This window comes from Barbus barbus (assembly GCF_936440315.1).
Source record: "Barbus barbus genome assembly, chromosome: 3".
NCBI classification, from domain to species: domain Eukaryota; kingdom Metazoa; phylum Chordata; class Actinopteri; order Cypriniformes; family Cyprinidae; genus Barbus; species Barbus barbus.
The window spans coordinates 18011398-18030459 of NC_136731.1; the positions used below are offsets into that span (position 1 = coordinate 18011398).

Consider the following 19062-nt stretch of genomic DNA (forward strand, 5'->3'; position numbering starts at 1 on the left):
CTAAACAGTGTAGAAATGCATAAGACATACATGAGAAAAACATAGTCAATGTTGGAAATAATTGAGCATGATTCATGCAAGTGATGTTTTAATGGGTGAAAATAGTGCAAGGTTTCTGAAACCAATGAACAGTGTCTGCATTGTAATGAATATATGACATATAATGTGATTTAGCTTTTCCAAAAGCCATCTGATTCATTCATTTGATTCATCTCAGTTTAGCTGTCAGCATAATCTGGAAGCAGAAATTTTGTTCCCACTTTATATCAGATGGTCTTAACTTCTATGTATTTACATAAAAATAAGTACAATGTACTTACTGTGTTCGTATTGTATTGCAAAACACTTTTGCTGCTGCTGATGTGGGATACGGGTAAGGTTAGGGACAGGTTTGGTGGCATGGGTAGGTGGCTGGGTTAAGGTGTAAGGGATAGGTCAACAGTGTAAATATAAATGTAATTACAGAAATTAATTACAGATGTATTTACATGCAGGTATTTTTTAAAATATAAGTACATGTAAAAACATGTATGTACACAATAAGTACATTGTATCAAATTATTAATTTAGATGTAAGTACATAAGGCCACCTAATATAAAGTGAGACCGAAATTTTTGGTTTATTGGTTATACACACTGCCCCTATGTGACTTGTGTAAGTTGGAGAAAGAGACACTGTTTTATTTATCTGAGTGTTGTCAGTTAGTGAGACTTTTTTAGTAGGTTGTCACAAGGTATGCAGCTTTGTGGTTGGTCATGAGAATAAAATTACATAGTCTGTAATGAAGATTTTAGCACAGCTCTAATCCTGTTTTAGCCTGAATAGTTATTGTGACAGAGGCGCATATCTGTTGCCCATTGATCTTGATCATTATCTGTTTAGTGTTTTTCATTCTGTTATGGTGTCAGCATAATTAACCATCTATGTAATTACTATTTGTTTAATGTGCTCTCTTGTTCACCTTTGGAAAGTTAAAATATTTTATTTAAAATATTTGACCAGCTACATGACAAGAATTGAATTTAGCACATATTTTATTAAGGCCATGACAAGCTTCTTTTTATTTTTGGGAACATTGAGTTTAATGAGTTCAGTGTTTAATGATAAAACAATCAAAAGACACAAATGGTAATTTATATGGATTTTATTATTATACTTTGAAACAATGTTATAAAAGAGTTTTGTAATCATTTTTTATAAATCAGCAAGCCAGTTTGTAATGCATCCATATGATATTTTAAGAAAGTGTTAAACAAAACAAGGAAAGAGAAAAAGATAAAATGATAAAGAATCACAGCGCTTATATAAATCAAACTGTCAATCAAGCCCAGCTCAAAAACATAAAATGTTCTGTTCTCAGAAAATTTAACATTTAGCAATCTGAAATGTAATGTAGTTACAACATTACTTTCATTTCAAAATGTCATATCCTTATTTTTGCTATAATTCTTGAGAGTATATTTACCATTTATTATATGCTTTATATATCAAGCTATAACCTATGGCTATACATATAATTACTTAGTATCCTGTGTTTGTAGAAGATATAACATTTGAGGGAAAGTATATACCATTTAAGGCATGAACTTTTTGGCTTTCAGTCTGGGTATGATTTGCATATCCCTGACATCACTGTGCTGCAGAAGCCAGCATAGGTATCTCTCTGTGCCCATACCCCATCCACTAGTAAGAAGAGGGATGACTTGACGCATGTTGATGTACCATTTGTATGAGTCCTCTGGTACAGCATGGTGCTGTAAGGCCTCTCGTACCATTTCAGGTGTAGAATGACGTTCCCCAAGCCCTACTGTCTCTCCTAACCCCAAGAGAAGGTCAGCTGCCTTGGCTTTGCTCCTGCCCGAACCTTCAACATATGCTTGGTAGAAGGGTACACCAAGATGGTCCATTTCTGTCAGCCAAACAGCACCTCCATACTTTTCAATTAGAACTTTTTCCCCCTTTCGAGTTAACTTCCTGCCAAACTGTGGCTGTCCCTCCTGAACCCATTCAAGGCAATCAGAGGAAGGCATAATGTGAATGGCTTGATCCAAGGTTACTCTTGGAAGGGGTTTTTCTAAGTTCTTCAGTAGTTCTTGGGCATGAGATAGTGTGCCAGCTGTGTTTAAGATAATGCTGGAATGTTGCTTTAGCATTGCCTGAGTCAAATGTGCAACGTAGCCTTCAGCTATACTAATGGCAACATTCATGTCGCCCAGGAGCTCACATTCCACGTGGTAGAACTGGTTGAGATGTGTAGCATCAGGATCTTCCCCTCTGAAACTGGGAGACACGTAGTAAGCCCCAGGAAGACCATCATGAAACCTCATGAAGTACTCTAAAACAAACTGCATAGAGTCCGCCAGATATACATCTTGGCCCAGCATGTTGACAAACACAGGTTCAGAATCGGACCCCAGACCCATTGGAGAGGAGATTGTGTCAGTTGTGATAGGTGTCAGTGCATAAGCATACTTGCATTTCTTGTTGAAGTACTCTACTGTGCTGTGAAACAGGGTGTTTTGGATTTGAAAGAGATTGCGATACCATTTGCTCCTAATGGCTGATGCAGCGTGAGTTTGGGGGTCTTTCCAGGACTGAGGTGGAGTAGTCTTTGTGATCTTGCTATGGATCTCTGTAAGGTCCTCTTTGCTAGCTGGGGGGCCATCTGCTGATGTAACATATCCTGCATAAGTTGGGCAGAACTGAGAAGCCACAGATGGGAGTTTTAGGGCATTAGGCTGAGGAACTAATGGGATCAGTTTGGCATGGGCATAATCAATTTCAAAGCCTTCAAATATGAGAGCTACACCATGGGCATTCATTCCTTCTTGCAAAAGGCGAGCAACCTTTTGTGTGGCCACAATTAGGGCTGTATAGTCACTCTCGTTCAGACGGAAGATGTCACTGGTAAGAGGTTTTCTTGGCACTAGAACTGTAAAGCCTGGTGTATTTGGAAAAGGAGTAAGGACGGCTACATGTTCCTTGTCTTCCCAGACACGCCACTGTTGCTCTTCACCACGTATAATGCGAGGGAAAAGGCCACCATCAGAGGGATCCCCATGGAAGTCAAAGCAAGAAGGGGCATTGGGTGTTGGGAGTCGTGAGCGAATCTTTGCCTGCACCTCGTCAAGATGTATATCTTCACATCGTGGACCACTTTTGGAGCTACAGTATCCAGTGTCATAAGGATTGAACTCCATTTCCTCAGCGAGCTGAGGCTTCCAGTTTGGTTCTAGGCCATGCAGAGGCAAGACTTTGATGTAAGCTGGCTTGTCGAATTCTGGCATGGACACAAGGGCACAGCGATGCACACCAAGTTTCTCGCAAAGTAGGTTGGCAACAGTCCGTGCCCCCTCCATCATTGCTGCATAGTCAGATAACACTAACTGAAAGATGCTTCTAGGTCCATTAATGGTTTTTCGAGTGAGAATAGTGGCTCCTGGGGTCAAAGGATTAGGCTGTAGGTGAGCTACAAGTTCATCAGTCTCCCAAATCACATTTGAAAACCCTTTCATAGGTCTCAAAACTTCAGTTCGAGGAATGCCGTTGACCATTGAACCAACAAACATGACCCCAGCATTGGTTTCAATAACGGCCTCACCTTGATTGTTCACAGCAATAATTCCTGCACACTTTTCCTCCAGATCATTATGGATAACTTCCCGACAAGCCTGTCTGAGACTGTAACCTTTGAGGTTGTATAAGCTGGCTACTTTGTGAGCAACTGATTGTCGTAAGAAAGCATCACCATCACCAGAGCATGTCACAGCAAGTTTCTCATCAGCATATATTCCTGCCCCCACTATAGCAGTGTCACCAACTCTGCCTTTCCACTTGCCAACTAAACCTCCGGTAGATGTGGCTGCTGCTAACTTGCCCCACTTATCCAGTGCAACTGCACCTACGGTTTGAGGATGGTTATTCTTGCCGTCACCTGACTTCATAAGCAACTCCTTGTATCTTATGTCAGTGTCAAAGTACTCTGATTTCAGTGTAGTTTCTTTCTCTCTAAGACTGTCTAGAAACTCTTCTGCACCTTTTCCAATCAGTAATGAGTGCACACTCTTTTCCATAACACATCGAGCTGCTTTTATTGGGTTTTTAACTCTTCGCAGGCAAGCCACGGATCCAGAGTTCTTTCCATGTCCATCCACAATGGTGGCTTCCATTTCATGCTCCCCATCTCTGTTATATACTGATCCTTTGCCAGCATTAAACAAGAAACAGTCCTCCAATGCAGCGACACTTCTTTGTACTGCATCCAGACTACTGCCCCCCTGAATAAGCACTTGTGCTGCAAGAGTTAGAGCTGTTTGAAGGGCAAATTCAATGGTTCCAATCACCCTTTCATTCAACATCATTTCCTCTCCTGCCCCGCCATGAATCACTAAAGTGAAATCTGGCTTCATGGTTTTGCTGTGTCCTTTCTGCTCTACTGCTTTGACTGCATCCTCCACTGAAGATTCATTCACTAGTTTTTCTTCATTGTCTTGAAGGAGACATTCAATGGCTCCCATCTGCCCAGCAATGGCATACCTTAGTGCCAGAAGCATTACTAGTTTTAGATTGAGCTCAAGTCTTTCTTTGAGATTTCCCAGGATGTTGGCGAAAGTACCCTTCCCATTCAGCACTAGACGTACTTTGTCCTTCCTGCCTAGATATGTGACTGCCAGTTGGTCTGTAGCATAAACGTTACCTACAGCACATTCAACTCCCTCCATCAGATCTGATCCAGTCAAGTAAATTGAAGGGCATCCAAAAGGGACAAGAAAGTTTTTGAGTGGGTTATCTTGAGACATAGATTTGCGCAAGGCTGCCAGATGAGGCCCCACACCAAGGCCAAGTTTTGTGGCTTTAATGAGGTTTTTGTGCTCTAAAAAGGCAAGGTGAAAGAGCCGGAAAAGCTCATTTGTGTACCGGGGAACCTTGTCTGGGCCAATGCAGGATGCCAGTGCTGTAACGAGCTGGTGAGATCTCACAGTTGTGGAGTATGTGGGATCACAGCGGCCATGTTTGAAGTGACGCATGTGAGTAGGTGTCACCATGATGAGGCGAGTAGCTGCATCCCCAAGTGTTTGCCTCAAGGATAGCTGCAAAGTGAAATTAATCCATGCATCATATAAACCTCTATGGCCCCTTAAGGTGGTGAAGACATCTGGGTAAGATGAAACTTCAAAAGTCATGACAGACTGGCTATCTTGTTGAAGGCTAGAAAGAGACTGATTAGGCATAGTTATGCCGTCCAGTGGCATTTTCAGAGGTTTAGGATGAAGGGAATCAGTGTTTGAGGGTGGAGCTAAACCATTGGTTTGGGTGTTTATCTTTTCTCTGTTTTCAGATTCTGAGAGCTGCCACAGACGTTCAACGACAAGTCCAGCTACCATTCCATCCAGGGCACTATGCTCGAACAACATGCCTGCTTGGCCATTTTTAAAAACCACCAAGTTCACCACCTGTTGATGAAGATGGTAAATAGTCATGTCATGTCATTCTGCCATTCATATCTAAACATTACAGACAGCTGAGTTTGATTTAGCGTTAATAATAATTTCATGCTAAAGAAATCATTACACTTTGTGCATCATTCCGAACCAAATTGAGAATGCCTATGAATTCCAGTTTAGTTTTTGAATTTCAATGGAATTTTAGTTTGCAAACATGTTGCAAAATTTGAATGTAAGAATTAGAGTTACAATATTTTGAAATGCAAAGTAATTAATATCATTTTTTTATTTAAAAAAAAAAAAGCTTTACAGTTTGATGGTTTATAGGACTGAATTCTTCAATTTTTCAATTCTGAATCTTGCAAAACTCTGACTAGAACATAAGCTTCCTGCTACGCTATATTAATTATAAAGTGGTAATTATAAGCATCCTAATTTTCTTTTACATACCTTATCATAGTATCTGAAACATCTGCCATCTTTCTCTCCTAGCCGGACAGCATTGAGCATATTTGCAAGATCAGCCGGTGCTGGGTTGTCGTCCAGGGAAACAGCCAGAATGGCACTCTCCATCATTTCAAGAGAAACTGCTGCTTCTCCCCCTGCATTTAAGATTTCCATTCTCACAGAATGCCAGGCTTGGCGATGAAGAGAAGACAGACCACAAATAGTGGATGGGTCTTGTTCAGGAGCTGCTGCTGGGTGACTCATTGCATGCACCAGTTGGGCATAGATGTCATTGAGAGGTAAAGGAGAAAGAGATTCTCCTGAACTTGGTTGCCGTAAAATTTGAATCGGAAATATACCCCCTGGACAGGTCAATATGGCATGAAGGCTGTCTTGGTATGTCTGGAACATTAAGGCCAAGAAATCATGTCATTAAGATTGAGTCAGCATTTCTAAAAAAATTACTTTGCTAAAGAATCTTAAAATTCAAAGTTAGATGTAAAAAAAAATAATGGAACCAAAGCTTTACCTTTAGCTCATCCTGACTCTTGCCTGGTAGGCGACTAGCAGCAAAAACCTGCGACTGTTGTGTTCGCTCAGTTGGTATATCCCCTTCTACCAGCTGTGGTTCACTGTACAGCTTAGCAGCTGCCCAAAGCAGGGCTGTAGCCCGCTCTATCTGTGCAAACTCCCCCTTCAGCTTAGAGGAGGGCAGGACAGAAGGAACAGCAGTGGAATTAGGCAGGGGATCGTAGCAGGAGAGCAGCCGCTTTTTGAATTCCTCAGTCACCCAGTTCTCACGTCCAGATGCATGTTTCTTCAGCTGTTCTTGGACTTCCTGGAGTGCATCTTTCTGCTGAAGAAGGGCAGTTTTATAGCGTTGGTATTGTTCAGGATTTAAGGTGAGCTGAAGCACGCGGCTAGCCTCCTGGAGCGTAACATCCAGTTCTGGAATAGGATAATCAGGTAGCGCCATCCTGTAGAGTAGAGGACGGAACATAAAACTTTAGACCACATGATACAGTTGTGTCGTGATTTAAATTTAAGTCCATGTTTGAATGATTACACACATTGCTTTTTCTCAGGGTACATGTGACACATAACTTTTTTGTCATGTGCAATTCAATAATTTAATTATGTGGGTCAATAGTAGTGGCTTATTTCCAGCACAAAAGTCTCAGTGTGGCTTGGAAATGTAGTTTGACTCTACAAGCATATTTCAAAGGCATACAAAGAATGAGCATTATTAATGTACACCATGATTTGACAACCTTTACACATTCCAAAGGTGCACATACTCTGAATTACTTTTTGACCTTGTGGCCATAATGAGTATACCATGCTGTTTGTATAGTCCGCTGTCATGGGAATATGTCTCATGCTGCATGTCCCTAGTTGAATAATTTGATTTTGCCTGATTTAATCACGCTGTGTCTCTTTTTGTAACTCTCGTAATGCTGTCTTTCTTTTTTTTCCATTTATGCTCCCTGGTGACATAGAAGTTCACTGTAGTTGAAACTAGTTGACCTTGATCATGTGATGTCATTGATCATACTGAATTCATTCACATTAAATAGGAGCAACACCAAAGTAAGTACAATTACAAGTAAATTCATTATTTTTAGACAAATTTGCCTTTGCCTAACACAATATTCTTATAATAGTAATTGACTGCAAAATACTGCATTGTCCTGCTTAAAAGAGCTTAAACAATCTTTAAGCTCTGACCATGCTGTGCAACCAACTTAAATCAGCTAAGACCAACAAACCATCTTTCTTGTTTGGTTAAAGATATATTTTCTAGCAAACAATTTTTACGTACAGATCTGACATTCTAATGCATGAATAAAATTTTTCAGTATTTGTTAATTTTTTTCAATCACAAATGAAGCCAGCATATTCGTATGAATTTTTGAATGTATGTATTTTTATTTTGTTAAATGTTTTGTGGCTGTACCAAATAAATAAATAAATACCACTGAACCTGAAAACAATTAAGTTGTACATTTGCAAGTAAGCTACAAGGAGAATGTAATGCAAATGTAAAAGCAGCTATATTTTTGGGAAATATTTAAAGAAATAAGTAAATTCATGATCAGTTGACCATAAGAGGTCAAATCAAATAGCCTTCCACGAACATTAATTTATTGATTTAACACACAATTGGCTGTATCTGTTTTGATTTTGAAATGTTCAGAATTAATAATGAAAGTATGTATATATATATATATATATATATATATATATGTACATGTGTGTGTGTGTGTGTGTGTATATGTGTATGTATATATATATAGAGTCCAAACAATGCACATGGCTAGTGGGTTAAAGTTGGGTTCAAAAATAAATTCAGTTACTTTTTTATTACTTGATTTTTATCCCATGCAATTTGCTTATGTATGCAAACTGTGATTTCTTAAATTTTTCTTATTTTTAACGTAAAATTATTTAAGGTTTGTCAACAAACTTGTATAATTTAATGTCAGAGCAGAAACATGAAAACAATATAGAAACATTCAACTCACCTCAAGGCAGCAAAGACTCCCAAAGTATATGTCGATTTGTCAATGCAATGAGAACTAGAGTGCAACAAGCTTTTGTTGCAGTGAACAAGCAAGAGGAGGGCTGTAATCTGAACCTAGTGATTCCAATTAAGAAATTTAATTTCCTATCTCCCAACAGAAGTGGGCTGTAAAACAGGACAGATTGTCACACTGACATTCCTTTTCTTTATATGCAGTTAAAGGAAAGGGGGAAGGGAAAGTGGTGTGTGGCCAAGTATGGTGACCCATACTCTGAATTTGTGCTCTGCATTTAACCCATCCAAGTGTACACACAGTAGTGAACACACACCCGGAGCAGTGGGCAGCCATTGCTGTGGCGCCCGGGGAGCAGTTGGGGGTTTGGTGCCTTGCTCAAGGGTCTCACCTCAATCGTGGTATTGAGGGTGGAGAGAGTGTTGGTTATTCACTCCCCCCTCACCAACAATCCCTGCCGGACCTGAGACTCGACCTTCAGGTTACAAGTCCAACTCTCTATCCATTAGGCCACGACTGCCCCGTCCACTTAAAGAGTACATGGTCAGTCTCATTTATAGTTTCTACAACTGTACACCATTTTTGATACTACAGTTTTATTCTGAACATTAACGCCTACAGAAGCTCCTTATTATAGAGCCAAGTCTATATAAATTGAGCTTTCTAGATTGTCTGTGTGCAAGCTGCTTACTAGTATGCGCTAATAACGTGTGTTTAATAACAGCTTGTTCTCTCATTCAGAAACAGAAACAGCGAGATTAATACTCTAATGTCCCACAAACATCATGTTCTTTCTGCATTCACCTTATTCATTCAGAAAGACACGCAACATGTGAATCATTTCCTTGTACTGTGAATTTAGTCTTGAAGTTAAATTAGCTCAGTATTGCTTATAAACTCATTCATCAGTTTTAGGATATCATAGTATATGATGCTAATATAATCTGGACATTTGGGTTCCTTGTGCTCTCTGTAATCAGGTTTCCTGTAAACGACATTGAAGTGTCATTATCTCACTAAAAGTGGAAGAAGGATGAAGAGTAGACATGGACTCCTAAAAAAATGTCATGTGATGTACTGTGTGGTGATGATTTTTGTCATGTGCGAGTGTCTGTTGCAGGCTGAACAAAGAAGGTACTGAGCAAGTGAGTGTGTGTCTCACGTGAGGAAGGTGCTTTTTGTTATCAGACAATGTTTAACTGTGACTCATTCAGGCTGACCACATGTCCTCATCATGCATCTATCTGTGCGTGCTTGTCTTTATGTCAATAATTGCTATTTTCATAACAGAGGTTCATAGTTTATTTTACATTAAATTATTTTACATAGTTTAAGTACATAAAATGCATTTTGAAAGTATTCTAAAAACCAAACAAAAAAACATACTTAAAGTACCACTAGATCAACAGCTCTCGGTTCTTGAGCCACAGCCCTAGTAACAAACTAATTAAAAATAAATAAATAAATAAAAGCACTTTTTCCAATAACACCGGAAGTAACGTTCTAGTCTAGTCACTTACATCTTCTTCCGGAGCGGCTTTAATCGACCCCGCACTGAAGACTGATCTCCCTCCACCCTTGACAAGCCAAACATTCACTTCTGTCTCTTTCAAACGTGAGTTAAAGGTTTTTTTTTTTAAATCAGGTCTGAATATGAGTTTATGAAGTATATGAGACCTCAGAGGTTGGGATTATTGGTATATTTACACAGTTAAAGAAGGTCATTGGTGATTAGGCTAGCTAACGGTAGCATGCAAATAACTGCAGCTCTGTTTATGAACGTCTCATTTTCATATTTCACTGATTCCCGTAGATCGTAGTGATTAATGTACCAACATATATATTTGTGTTTGTTTACCTGATAATAATACTAAATAGTAGCTGTGGAGAATAGGCTGTAAATATGTCGCAGTGGTTGTAAAGGCGGTCGTTCACTCTCCTATTTTGTTTCTCCAGTTATCAAGTAACGTTAAGGCATTTAAAAAAAAAATGATGTAAAAATTCCCAACATTAATAACAGTGCGGTGTCATTGCCATGTAATTACAGGGTCACATGACTGAGAATGTGGTCAAGAAGTCGCACGTGCCAGCATTGGGCTGGTTTTATGTGAGTTTGTTTTGAAAGGCGTTATTTGGTGTGTCCTTTTATCTTACACCGTTAACCCTATATCCTTACCCCAGGTAGGGTAAGGATACTCAAATCAAGCCTAAGCAGGGCTTGATACCATGATGTAAGGCTATATAATTCTCTTCTATAAAACGATAACAAGAGTAAATATTAGATATAATATTTATGCGCCGCACGCGGAATGAAACAGCGCCGTAGTTACATTTTTACTATGGTATTGAGGTGCTATTTTTGTGGTTTTAACTGTGGTTATCATGATCTAAAAATGTATGCAACAATGGGTAATTTTAATAAAACTCAAATGATTTGAAACAATATCTCTTATTAGAACATGCAAAAACTAAGAAATACATTTTTCTGTTTTGTATTTTGTTTAGGAAAAATGACTGGAAAAGTGTGAAGAATTCAAAAACATGTGGTTTGTCATGGTCTGACCATAAAGAGTAGTTTAAAACCACAATTAGCTGTCTGGTTTCTACAACTTTCACTTAGGAGCAAAAATGTGCCTAAAAATGTTTTGTAATAGTTATCAGTATAAACTGATATGAAAAAATGTATTGTGATAATTTTTTTGGCCATATGGCCCAGCCCGGCCATGAAGTACTCACCTGCTCACAGTTTGAAGTCTTTCAGGAATGATGTGGTTGTTCTTTCTTGAGGATCAGTTTGTTGTTGTAAGTAAAGTCTCGCGGGAGGCAATTTAATTGTTATTTATTGGTTGCAATACAAAGCAGTTAATGCAAAAATAAAACTTAAAATCAGCTGAACTAAGAGTTCTATAATCAAAATCTGAACCGCAATATTGGAGATGCTGTAAGGCGTCCCTCGATAAGGTGTCAGGTGTCCTTCGCGCTTAATGCAAGCAGCATCTGAAGAGTGGTTTACTCCTCAGACCTTTTATACAATTTTTTTGGGAACTCCACTTACATATCAATGTATGTGACATCTAAAAGGTCAGATGTCATTCCTTTGTCGTTTGCGTCATCATACAGCACGCTTCCTTTTCTTCGATGCAGTTTTCATCTGTCTCATCACTGCCTGATGTTTCAACATGCTTTCCTCTCCACTGCTTACCCTCATGTGGTTGATTACAGAGCATCATACTCAGAAACCTAACTTTCACAATTGTTGCTTATTCATCCTATCTTAAAGTCGGTGTCTAGTGCTATTTCATGCATTCTAACTTATTTCCACTTCTAAAGAATTGGATTCTCTTGCTAAACATGACCAAAGTCTCAAAAAAACGAGTTTGACGTATGACTGACTATTTCTTCACCAAAGACACTGCTTCAGGGTTCGTATAAGTTTCAGAAAGTTTTTTTTTTCTGAGTATGGCCCTGTATTACGGCATAAAGTCGTGGCCTAATGGTTAGAGAGTCGGACTTGTAATCCAAAGGTTGCGGGTTTGAGTCTCGGACCGGCAGGAATTGTAGGTGGGGGGAGTGAATGTCCAGCGCTAGGGGTGTGCGATATGACGATTTTTGATCGTGGACGATAAAAATGTCTCCACGATCTGCTTTTGAAGAAATATCGTAGTATCGTGCTACAGCACACATTATATCAAATACAGTTCTGGCGCCTCCGTCTCTATATACTGTACAACACGACATACAGCAGTAGAGTTACTCTGACAGGACACTGCACTTATTCGCGATCGCAAAAGTACATTATTTGCACACAAGCCTTGCTGGTTAAATGTTTAATTCGCGCGCTGGTCTGAGGTGCCCTTTTTCTGAGCGCATACACCTGAAGCGCGCGCACTAAAAAGCCTGTCTAACAGCGTCAGATTACTCAGCTAACTTATCTTTTGCGCTAATACTGTCAAAACACACAAGGTTTACATACAGACTCAGTTGGTTATCTCTAAAATGAAAGTAAATAGTTAAGAGAGAAACGGATGCGTGTCTGTATATTAGATGCGTGCAGCTCTTAAAGAGACAGGACACTAAACATGCTGTCGACTGTCATTAAAGGGATAATTCACCCTAAATGTTCATTTCTGTCATTAGTTACTCACTCACGTGTTGTCCCAAACCTCTATTAATTTCTTGTGCTGAACCCAAAATAAGATATTTTGAAGAATGAGGGTAACCAAACAGTTGCTGGTCCACATTGGCTTTGATAGCAGGAAAGAAAAATCCCATGGAAGTCACTGAGGACCAGCAACTGATTGGTTTTCCACCTTCAAAATAGCATTTATGTTCCGCAGAAGAAAGAAACTCATTCAGGTTTAAAACAACTTTTGAGTAAATGATGGTATAAAAATAAAACAATTAGACTGAGGTGCCCTTGAGCAAGACACCGAATCCCCAACTGCTCCCCGGGCGCCGCAGCATAAATGGCTGCCCACTGCTCCGGGTGTGTGTTCACGGTGTGTGTGTGTTCACTGCTGTGTGTGTGCACGTTGGATGGGTTAAATGCAGAGCACGAATTCCGAGTATGGGTCACCATATGCATGAAAAAATGCATGCACATCAATCATGGGTGCGTTTCCCGAAAGCATCATTAACTAACCATGGTCGAAAGTTCAGTTGAATTCTACTTGTAATAACGAAACTTGCCACCATAGTTGCTTTTCGAGAGACACACCCCAGAGCGAGAACAGGACCTCGCCCATCAATGAGTTTTATTTCGGGTTACAGAAGTTGTGGGGGTCAGTGAAGTTTTTGTTCCTGTTTTATTTACGTCAATGTCACAGCTTGAAAACTATCGTTAAGCAAAAGCTTTGCATGCTTGGGAATCTTTAGCTCCGCCCACAGCACGCCTCTAGGAGCTTTACTGTTTTTTGAAGAGGTACAGCTGTATCTGTCCTTAATAAATCTGATGAAACTAAAGATTCTTTGGATATATGAAGAAGACAATACTTCTCTATAGGGATTAACTTATAGGGAGTAGCAATGAGAAACTGAAAGAAACTGTGTGTTATGTCCACTTTAAAGTAAACGAAGGAAGTGTTGCAAGTACTTTCCCAAGTATTCAAGTATTTTTATGCTAAAGCATAATATGGCATTCATTTAAAATCAATAAAATAATATAACATTGAAACAGGAAAATGGCAATATCAATATCCAAAACACCCCTTTCTTGCCATTTTCCTGGTTCAGTCGAACACATTTATTACTCTCTCATTCTCATTTGCATGTAAACCTCATTAGTCTTTTTGTTAAACTTGACCTTGTGTAGTTATCTTTATTTTCTCAGTAACATTCATGCACTTTCATATTTTTCCCTTTTTTGGACTCGATACATCTTCCCTCTCAATACATCTTCCCTAAGGACTGTATCTCTTAATATCATTTTAGGGCCACATTTTTGCATTCCAAAGGATGGCCCTGTGTACTATAATACAATTTGCGACTTCATGTACGTAAACTTGGTCCACTGTAATCAGTTGGGTAGCTAATTCAACTAGAGGCCATATCGGAACTAGGGTTACGATGACTGTTACCAATATTACCATTAATACAGGTTTAAGCAAACATGTTTCTTTCCATTTCTTAATTTTTCTTGACCGGTTGTTTTTCCCCTCCATCCCATTTTTCAACGGCCATGTCTGACTCAGGAATAACCCTGCACTTTATTCTCCACCCAGTTCCATTTCAATCACACAGGCGAGTATTTCAGGTTCCGATGCTGTGGTTAAATTCATGATTACCTTGACTATCAGGGTCAGTCTGTGTGCTTGTAGAAATTCTGTCTCCTTCCATAATAGGTTTTTGTTATGTAGACTTTGCACTTTTCTCTTTCTGAGTGTTTTCCCTCTTCCAGACATCTATAGACACATTTGACACCCTGCCAACTTTTTCTGTTATTCTGTTCAGCCTATGTTCTTCGTCAGTTTGTCCAAACTAGCATCTCATGTTTTCTCGTCACTTTCACCTCGCCTGGGAAAATCAACTCTTGGTGACACTTTGTTCTCTTTCACCATTTCCCATCAGAAATTTAGCAACAGTTACAGCTGACCAGAAAATTTCTTTTCCTTTTTTTTTCTGGTTTAATTGTTATTTAATTGTTTAATTAATCAAGTGCAAATTGCGTCCTCTGCCATGTTGCCGTCAAATACAGCAGTTGCCAAGCCAACTTGCTACTGTAAACAAAAGCTCACAATATTTGCTCCGCTTCCTGTGTTCATCTAGTGCCGTGTACACACAGTAGTATGGGGAAAGTATTAACAGGATTTAAAAAAACTAAATTATTGACATGGGACAATTACATCAGTTTCAGGTTCTGAATTACAGTTTGGATTACTTTTCGATTAATTGTCCAGCCAAACCACCATATATATTCTCCCAAGCATCCACAAATTACACAGTTTTCTTCAACAAATAGCTTGTTGCATTTCAACCTAACAGGAATTCATGTTTTTCCATTTTGCCTGACCTTTTAATGCTGTATGTCTGTAATTATAAAGTTTATTCTGCTTTTCGCAATAGTGACTATTTGTTTGAATCATTCTTTTAAGCTTTGCTTCCTCTTTCTCTGTAAAACCTGACAAGTTAAGCTACAAACCATTTGTAGAAACCGATTGCCTCATACATTGAGTTAAAATCACTTATATTTTTAAGTGTTGTTTAGTTGATCAAACTCAACTCAAAAGATTTTAAGTTTATTCCACTCATTCAGTCTGATGTCAGGTACGAAATCTAACTCAATGTCTAATGCTGCGTCTAGGGTTGTAACGATATACCGGTATGACGGTCTATCGCGGTTTGAACGTACACGGTTATCATACCGTAACCATTTGCATATCTACGGTTTAAAAAAAAAAATTATGAAAACAAATATACAATAATCTCACCCACGCATATGCAATTTGTTTCGGCTGCTTCACTCTGCTGAAATAACAGAGACTGTATTGTATCTAATCTCCATGCCCCGCCGAAAAAAAGTTAAAATTTGCAGTATGGGAATACTTTGGATATTAAAAAAAAAAAAAAAAAACACGAACGTGGGGTTGTCCTTGAGGACGAATCCAATTTGCAAAAGACGTGGCTGCAAAAGCAGGCAATACATCCAACATGTTCGCTCATATTCGCGGACATCATCCCTCCGTGCAGATAAAGGTATGTCGCATTTATAACAAGTTATAAGGCCGTATAATTTCCGTGATGCAGAGGGAATCCCGGTGCAGTCGTGAACATGGGATTTACAGTATAACGTTAACGAGGTTGTCACTTAAAACGCGCATGGTTTTAAGTGACAACTGATCTCCCTCCACCCTTGACAAGCCAAACATTCACTTCTGTCTCTTTCAAACGTGAGTTAAAGTTTTTTTTTTAATCGGGTCTGAATATGAGTTTATGAAGTATATGAGACCTCAGAGGTTGGGATTATTGGTATATTTACACATCTGATGGATGGATAAATCAAAAGTAGATAGGAGTGGCGCCGTTTTATCTATTACATACTGAAGTATGCATGCATGACACTAATGTTGTTTTCAGCGTCTACATAAACATGAACATCAGCAGAGCTGCTCTGAGAGAAAACCAGTTTTATTTGAGAAAAACCATTGTCAAATACACTAAACTCAAAGGTCTGCTACAACCCGTCAAAATAAAAGTAAAATTTAACTTGAAGTCCTGACAGAAATAATTTAGCATTGTACAATGTACTTAAGTTATGACAATAATAATAATATTCTTTATAATAATTCATTTATTTAAACATTATTTTTAAGGAATATCATGTTTGTCCATGTTTTAACTTAGAATACCTCTGTTGTGCAGCACTTTGCCAAAAAATAAGTGTTGTTAAATTTTAATTTGATAACATTTTAAAACATTAATTAAAATGTTAAAGTGTGATATAGATATACATAAGGCTTATGGCTTTATTTTGTAATTGGTTTTTTTTCCTCAGAAGGGAGGCTTACTTTCATTAAAATGATTTCAAGTTTGTTGCAATAAAGGATTTGTTCACTCAAATAACTTGTTTTTATTCTTTTAAGGGTCATTGTTACTGATAAGAATTATTGTTTTATTATATACCGTGAAACCGTGATATTTTCTGAGACTATTATCATACCGTGAAAATCTCATACAGTTACAACCCTAGCTGTGTCCCAATTCACCTACTTATACTATGCCCTAAAAGTATGTATTTTTTTTTTGTTTTTTTTTTAAGTATGTAGCAGAATAGGCACTCTTTGGGACATACTACTTCATCATAACCATACACATGCTGCAGATCACTCAAACCCCTTTTTCTACCTGTCTGTCGGTCGTGCACATCCACCATGTTTGTAGTTTTTAAACTTTTTATGCGTGTTTGTAGTTCTAATCGAATCCTCGTCCACAGCGCAATGTGTTGTGGGCAATATTAGCTGTTAGAGTGCGCATCAATCTGCACTTCGAATTTTAATCTCAAGTAGTAGACCATCTGGGAATGTTTGGCATACTCTTTTCAACATGCTATGATTTGGGACATACTAATAATTCTATTTTCGAATAGGCTACTATTTATTTTAGGCTACTAATTGGGATGCAGCATAACTCTTAAGTATATACGAAATACAAAAACACTGGTACAGTACAATGAAGACAGAACAGGAGGGTATTCTTGAGTGTTTATTGAATTACAGCATTTACTAAATGTTTTCAAGTATAAAACAATCAGTGGGCTGTCAAAAATATATAACACTTAAACAATCTTATCAGACTTTTCACCAAATAAGTTAAGGCTGCACAAACAAGGAAATGTTGAAAAATTCCAAGTAATAAATAAATAAAAAGCCTAACTGCTATGTTCTTACACCACATGAAATGCAGTGAATAATTTTTATGTTGAAAGTAAATTAAACAGTCCTGTTTCCATATGGTTTTAGTCACCTTTGACCAAATATCTTTTAGACCAGATGCCATTTTCTATTAATTCCACTGTATGCTGCTCTACTTTTTTTGTCATTTATATTTTTCTCTGTTATTAGGTCTGCCATTGTGCCTAATCTCTAACTTCATTATTTCCAGCAACCATTTCACTCCTATGTTTTATATGCCTTGGTTGATGTATAACAGTAAGGTCCATTATTACCATATCCTCCTCTATTTCCTTCCAGATATCTATGTGCTCCATAGGCTTTCCTTTTGTCCAAATACTCATTCATTCCTACTTCAACATTGTTATTATTATAGCCTGTTTTATGTCGGGGTGCGCCGATCCGATACTCTGTATCGGTATCGGTATCGGCTCCGATACTGGCATTTTCTGCCGGATCGGGTGTCGGTCAGACGAGACCGATCCAGATCCGATATTCTGCGTATACTATTGTTATTATTAAGCCCCACGAAAGCCACAAAAACATCATAAAGCACCATAAAGTTTTTGTGCACTATTTTCCAAGTGTTCTGAAGCCGTTCCACAGTTTAATGTAGTACAGATACAGATGAATATTTAAGTAAAGTACATGTAAACTCTTCTCTCTGCTGTGGCTGTCTGTCATCCTCCATTCAGCTTTCAAACTGCGTTTCGGGTTCGGTTACGACAGTCAAGATGATGAAACTCTCTCCAAGATTCAATGTTCCTAATATTATACTTGATCTGTAAATAAAGATAAATGGTTTGCATAAAAGTACTTTATCTTGCTGGAGTTTTGTTTTGTTTCTAAATTGTTCCTTTCTATCGTGTTAGATCACAACACTGGAGTAGCACAATAAATTGTTCTTCACGAGCACGGTAACTGAGATTTAAAACTGTTAAAAGAAAAGGCTCAATAAACTAACGCAGATTTAATACACTATGCATAAATGTCTCTTCCCTTTGTGCTTTGAACTTTTCTATGCGGCGCACACCGCGCTGGACTTCAAGCGCACGGGATACGTGTTGGAGCCTTTCGTATCATAATACTTTTGCACAATTACAGATTATTAATAGCCTTTCTTGTTCGTCTTATCCATCATATGTTGCTGCCTCATTACTGTGCTATACATTTAAAAGAAATGTCTTTTAATTTTATAGTAGGCCCTATATGTTGATATATAAATATAATACTTTTGTTCATGAATGTATTTTGCAACCAATAAAAAGAACATGTAACATTTTACCAGATTTAGTCCAACGTTTCTTCACTTTTATTTGCTCCCAACTAAATAGTTTTTTTTCACTAAAAGTTTAGATTTTATAAAATTATTTTGCACTCATGATTTTTCTAGAGTAACTTTTGCTACTGAATTATCCACTAACCTAGTTTAGAAAGTTGTCTATACTTGGTAGATTATGTGTAACACTCAAAAGAGTGATGATCAGTTCAACACACATGGAGGTATAGAAATTGTACACTGATTTAAAAAACTGCGCTGATATCAGATCGATATCGCATCGGTTCTGAAAAAGTGGTATCGAGCCACCCCTAATTTTATGAGTAATTATTTTAATTTCTTTATTGCTTCAGCCACAGCTATGACCTCTGTTGTTTGTGCTGTACCTTCTTATGTTTTTGTTTTATAATGTATCCCCAGTGTGCCTGTTCATCATTGACTACTGTACTTTTTACCAAGTCTACTTTTG

General features: G+C 38.2%; 1 protein-coding gene across 1 annotated transcript; it reads right to left on the bottom strand.

The window, feature by feature from the left end:
- Positions 1-1134: 1134 nt before the first annotated feature.
- LOC306853130 (uncharacterized protein) lies at positions 1135-11428 on the bottom strand. Its single transcript, XM_079390329.1, has 4 exons — positions 11166-11428; positions 6422-6869; positions 5896-6294; positions 1135-5454 (listed from the first exon to the last, which is right to left on the bottom strand). Exons 2-4 carry the CDS (start codon positions 6866-6868, stop codon positions 1576-1578), a joined length of 4725 nt encoding a protein of 1574 aa, XP_079246455.1. The 5' UTR covers position 6869; positions 11166-11428; the 3' UTR covers positions 1135-1575.
- Between the last annotated feature and the right edge of the window lie 7634 nt (positions 11429-19062).